The sequence below is a fragment of the Notamacropus eugenii genome, chromosome 3 (assembly GCF_028372415.1).
Source record: "Notamacropus eugenii isolate mMacEug1 chromosome 3, mMacEug1.pri_v2, whole genome shotgun sequence".
NCBI lineage: Eukaryota > Metazoa > Chordata > Mammalia > Diprotodontia > Macropodidae > Notamacropus > Notamacropus eugenii.
In genome coordinates this window covers 57831929-57837928 of record NC_092874.1, presented here as the reverse complement: position 1 = coordinate 57837928, position 6000 = coordinate 57831929, and the positions used below count along the sequence as shown (strand labels likewise).

Sequence of the window (6000 nt, the reverse complement as noted above, 5' to 3'; positions counted from 1 at the left end):
GTTGTCCCAGGCACCCTGGCAGTTATATTCTAAAGCAGTGACATTTCCCCAAGGAAGCATTATTGGCAGCAGTAACAGTAGCAGCCAAGTAGAAGATGGAGTGCAACACTGGCAAAGTAGTAGCATTGAGGGAACTCCTGAGCTTGGCAAAGAGCTCCTGGAGGTATAATTTAAAGGCAGAGAGCAGAAGTGTCACAATGCTGAAGAGTAAATTTGAGTCTTAATTGTCAGGCATGTTTCTTTGGAGGTTCATGGGGAAGTGAGACTTACCGAATTTTATAATTCTTTTTGGCCAAGGTCATGAATCCTTTTTAATGTGTATAATAACGTCAAATACATTATTGGGTCAGTGCTAATAATGGTGGCAGCTAGAGGGCACAGTGGATAGAGTGCCAAGCTTTAGACACTTACTAGCTGTGTGATCTTGGGCAAGTCATTTAACCCTGTTTGCTTCAATTCCTCATCTGTAAAATGAGCTGGAGAAGAAAACGGCAAACTACTCCAGTGACTTTGTCAAGAAAATCCCAAATGGGTTCACAAAGAGTCAGATACAACTCAACAACCACAAAATATTTATGAATAATATTTATGGATATAATATTTTTGTATATTCATGAGTGCAAATAATAGAATGTATTATAATAAAACATATAATTCTATTGAATATAATAATAATTATGAATGTAAATGTCTATACTACTTTAATGCTACATAATGACTTGGAGGTGAATCTGGGTTTTCAAATGTTATGCCAAGGAAACCAAGTTATCTGTAGATAAAATGAAGCATTCACAGGTATCTGTGTATGTTTTATCCTTCTAACAATACAAACTCCTTGAGTGTAGAGACTATTTCCTTTTTTTAATCTAGTATTCCTGGTACCTAGGAGTGTCTAATACAGAATAAGTGCTTGATTCTGATGTTTCTTAAGTTCCCCCCACTCCCCTTCATTCTCTGCTCAATCACTAAAGTGATTTTCCAAAGGTCCAAGTCTGTCTGATTACAATCACCCCTACTATTCAATAAACTCCAGTGGCTTCCTATTGCCTCTAGGACCAAATATAAAATGCTCTGCCACTCAAAGCCCATCATAACCTAACTCCTTACTACCTTTCTAGCCTTCTTACACCATACGCCTTGTACTCTTTCTATTTGATCCAGTGACACTGGCCTCCCGGCTGTTCCAAAAACAAGACACTGTCTACTCAAGGCATCCTCTCTGTCTGTACTCCATGCCTAGAATGCTATCCCTCCTCCACTCTAATTACTGACCTCCCTGGCTTCCTTTACATTCCAACTAAAACCCCACCTTCTACAGGAAGCTCACTCCAACCCCTCTTAATTCGAGTGCCTTCCCTTTAAGAATTATATTTTATCACATATATTGCTGTCTTTGTATATGTTGTTTCCCTCATGAGATTATAAATTCCCTGAGGCCAGGAACTGACTTTTGCCTCTTTTTGTACCCCTACCATTCTAACACAGTGCCTGGAACATAGTAGGCACTTAATAAATATTCATTGATTAATTAAATTGCTTAACATTTATTGAGTTGAATTTTAAAAACCTAAGTAGTAGAGTAACACCATTAAGTTATAAGGGGGTGTAGGGAAGGAGAACAGTCGTATCAATGAAACCATCTCGATTTCAGTGGCTTCTGCAACATTTTCGTGCCTTGGGGCTGACTGCTTAGAGCAATTTATTGTTTGAATAGTTCCAGCAATCTAATTGCATAAGAATGGGTCCATCCTGTGCTTATGGTAGTTGGTTTCACTGCTATGTCCTCCCCCCAAAAATCATCAGATGGCAATGAGACTTCTTACAAACACAGAGTTCCTCCAAAGGAAGTCAGTGGACATGTGGGAGACACATGTTCCTTCTTCAGCTCTTGCAGCTTGGTGGATGAGAATTGACCTCCATGGCACGAGGACTCTAAGGGAGGCACACACACTCTTTTAGCATTTAATATCTCTTTAGCACATGATGACAAAGAGAGACCCTGGCTTTGATCACCCAGTGGACCCTAGTTTCCGGCAGACTTCAGCTCTGATTCCTCTCCTTGAGTGTCAAGCTCTCCAATGCTGTCTTCCTTTCCAGCACACACGAAGGCAGGGACCTGCAGCGGGGCATTAGCTCCTTTTGCAGATGGAGAAACTGAGGCTCCAGGAGGTTGCTGCCCCCATCCATAAAATGACAGTGCCCAAATCCCAGGGTCGTTGAGAGGGTAAGAGCTGGCTTGAACATGAACGTTGGCTATTCGTTAGGATTTACGGCCGGAGGTTTAGAGTGGGAGTAGAGACCAGGCAGTTGCCCAGGGGGCAAATCCTATTTACTCTGTATAGTTTTCGTGCACAAACGTAGACTACATGGTTCTCCCCCGTTAGAATGGAAGCTCGTGGGGGGAAGGGCTCGTATTTCTACTTCTCTTTGCGTCTCTGGAACTTGGACAAGCCAAGCATACATGCTTGTCAGTTGCAGGGAGGTGGGCGCTGTGATTCGCTCCTCCAGGGTCCCTAGCCCCGCCCCCTTCCCAGGACATGCGGTGCCAGAACTGAGAGCCTCGCTTCCCACAGTCCCTTGCGCGTCCCTTTCCCCAGCCCTGCTCCGCCTTAAGCAGAGGCCTACACGTGCACCGAGGGCGGTGGGGGCGGGGCACGGAACTGAATTCCCGCGGAACCGAGACGTGACGGGTGTGGCTCGTCGTCCAGGTGGCGTGGGGGGTAGGAGAGGCTGAGGGACCCGCCCTGAACAGACTTGGAGCGATGGAGCCGCTGCGGGTGCTGGAGCTGTACAGCGGCATTGGGGGCATGCATCAGGCCCTGAAAGGTACGAGCCGCCCTGTCCGGCTCCTTATTCCCCCAGGATTCGGTGGGCGGGTCTCTTGGAGCCGCGCGTGCGCTGTGTCTCCTTGGCAACGGAGAGCTTTCCTCCCCCGCCTCGGCGCTTCCGAGGTCTGGGTTTCTGTGCCGGGCCTCACTTGGAAGCGCCGTGGCCACGCCCCTCAGCGGCTAGCTCCGCTCCTCGCGTCAGCTCCGCCCCCGAGCTGACTCCGCCCCTCATCTAGCCCCGCCCCCTCAGGGAGGTGAGCCTAGCCCTGCCATCAGAAGGTGGGAGCCAGGGCAGGTCTCACCCGCACATAAATGACCCGAGAACTGCCCTGTCCTCCCATCCTTGCAGGGCCACCCGGGGGTGTAAAGCTTGCTCCTCCCTTCTCCCACCTCCGTTTTCACATCTGTTTTTAAAGTAACTTCTTTCATTTTCCAGTTAACTGATACTTATCTCCTTTCCATCCCAAGTATTTCCCTTTAGTAAATACTAAATAGGAATTGTTTCTCTTTATGCAGGAACCTTGAGGGTCTTCCCCTCCCAGGTTTTTTCTTTCTTTCTTTCTTTTTTTTTTGATTAAGGGGGCCATCCCTTAAAGAAGCCTGTTCATTGAATGGGTGTATCTCACTCCAAGGGAGAATGTGATATAAGACGTTAGCTAAAATGGCCAGGGTCTCCCCTTGCGTCCTGGGCCCCCTCTGGTCGTCCTGATGAACGTCAGGCCGCTGGATCCAGGTGACTCTGGAGGAGAAAGACCTAGCACAGCCCTGGCTTCCTGAAATCAGTCAACTGCAAGTCACGTCATCATCTTGATGTCATGGCCCTCTTGTAGAACTAAGGACAAACGCAACTTCCCTTCAGTCAAATCAACAAGCATTTATTAAGCACCTGTGATGGTCCAGGAGTATGCCAAGCCAAGCTAAAGTAGGACAAATTGGAAGTAATATAGGCAGGGATGGAGGGTCAGGGCCTGGGGGAGGCCACCTCTAAAAGGGGGGATTGTAGTTGGGACTTCAAGGAAGCCAGAAATGCCAGAAGGTGGAGATGAGAAGAATGAATTCCAGCTGTGAGGGGCGCCAGCCAGTGAAAAGGAGAGGAGATGGAAAGTAGTGTCTTGTTCGAGGAACAGCCTGGAGGCCACTGGATCAGAGAGTCAGTGATAAGAAGCCTGAAAAGGTGGAAAAGGACCAGGTTGTAACATATGGACATGGTCAAATCAAACATTCATAATTTGTCCATGTCTAAACAATGTATGTCTTGAATTCATCTTGATTCCATCTGTATATTGAATATCAGGACCTTTAATATCAGGAGTATTATCATCTGTCTTCTGAAATGGTTTGAGGTCTTTACAACTCCTGCAGAACCTTTTTAGAACCCACAATGGCAGGAAATGGTGGTACAGTGGAAAAAAATCACTGGCTCTGGACTGGGAGGATGTGGTTTACCTTTCACTTCAGAAGCTAATTAATTACCTTTGTGACCTTGGGCAAGTCAGCTTCCTGGACCTCAAATCTCTTAACTGAAAACTGAGGGAATCAGATTAGATATCCTTCTGAGGTTTCTTCCATACAGATTCTGAGGTCCATTGTATGGGGATGGGGGTAGGGGGGGAAGATGATCTATCCCTGTGATTTCATCTGTGTGGAAATTTCTTCCACAAATACATATGCCATATGTTTGCAGTTTATAGTCCTAGGTAATCTGGGTCTCTGAGAGGTGTGCTGCTTATTCACTTCAAGATTCAGAGGTAGGATTTGGACCTGGGTCTTCCTAATTCCGAATCCAACCCTTCTGTCTCATACATTTTGTCTTCAAGTTAGTTAATTAAAATTGATCTGACCGTGAAACTAAGCAAAAGCACAAAACTGCTCAGAAGGCTTGTACTTGCCTTTCAGCCAGGCTAAGGTTTTAAGTTACTATAGAGCTTTAGTAGAGTAAGCATATTGATTTTCTAGTTATCATTCAAAGAGCAGTTATTAACCTTCTGTGTGCCAGTCACTATATAGATATAAGGATGAAAGAACATAATAGTCCCTACCTTTCACCTTGATTTCTGAAATGTTCAGTTTTGATACTAGCTTAAGTCACCCAATTATAGATAGAGAACTTGAGCTGAATTTAAGATCTTGTACAGCCTCTTCATTTTATTTATGAGGAAACAGGTAAAAAATTCTTATTGAAATTTAGCTTTGGTTCATTCTAACCATATTCCTCCCCTACTCCACAAACTCTAAGCAGCTCCATGTTACCTCTGGGAATAAGATTTCTCTGGCTTTTAAGAGCCTTCCTGACCTGGCCTTAGCCAACCTTTATACATTACTCCATTTCTGAATTTTAGGCTCTTGCTGTTTTTCACACGTGACACTCATTTCCCTCCCCATACCTTTGCACCAGACATCTCCCATAAACAGACTTCACCTGTACCTCTTCAGGATTCAGCTCAAGTACCGTCTTCTACTTGAAACCTGTCCTGATTCCCAACTGCTACTGCCCTCCCCATTAAGCTACCTTGTGTTTGTGTTGTATTTGCTTGGCTATGCGCATATTGTTTCCCCATGTGAAATGCTACTTCTTGAGGAGCAAGGACTGTTTCATTTTTGATTTTGTGTACTTGGGGCACAGCACAGTGACTGGTATACTGTAGATATTTTATAAATGCTTGTGGATGGATTGGTTGATTGCTTGTTGGAGTAGGAATGTGGTGTAGTTACCCAATTCTTCATTCTTCTCTTAAATGTCTGGACTTTTGGCAAGTCATTTAACCTCTAAAGCCTGTTTTTTTCATCTTTTAAAATAAGGGGATTTGATTGGGTAATCTCCAACATTTCTCTCAGCACAAAAATTATATAAGCCATGGGAGAGAAAGCAGCTGTGTAGTAGAGGCAGCCTTGACTTGCAGTCAGGGGAAATCCAGTAGAAAATGATCCCTAAAGAGATCACTTTGTATGCCCAGTACCTAGTGAATGGTGGTTGCTTAATAAATGCTTACTGATTCTTCTGGGTTTTAATCCTGGCTTGTGACCATCAGCATAGACTTTACTTCTTGTAAAATGAGGATCATAAGCCTGTGGCATCTAGCTGAGAGGATTGTTGTGAGGATTCATTAAAATAAGGTATATAAGGCAAACATATTGTGAACCTTATAGTGATATATAACTATTAACAGCTGCT

The 6000-nt window shown here is 44.6% G+C and overlaps 1 protein-coding gene across 2 annotated transcripts in view; it reads left to right on the top strand.

The window, feature by feature from the left end:
- The first annotated feature begins 934 nt into the window (after nt 1-934).
- Nucleotides 935-6000, top strand: part of TRDMT1 (tRNA aspartic acid methyltransferase 1) — a 52857-nt gene continuing 47791 nt past the window's right edge. Inside the window, exon 1 of one of the 2 annotated variants that reach the window (XM_072651628.1) lies at nt 935-2826. In XM_072651628.1, the coding sequence (XP_072507729.1) occupies nt 2763-2826 (64 nt within the window). In that variant the 5' untranslated portion in view covers nt 935-2762. The remainder of the gene's footprint in view (nt 2827-6000) is intronic. The other variant, XM_072651629.1, reaches the window with a different exon arrangement.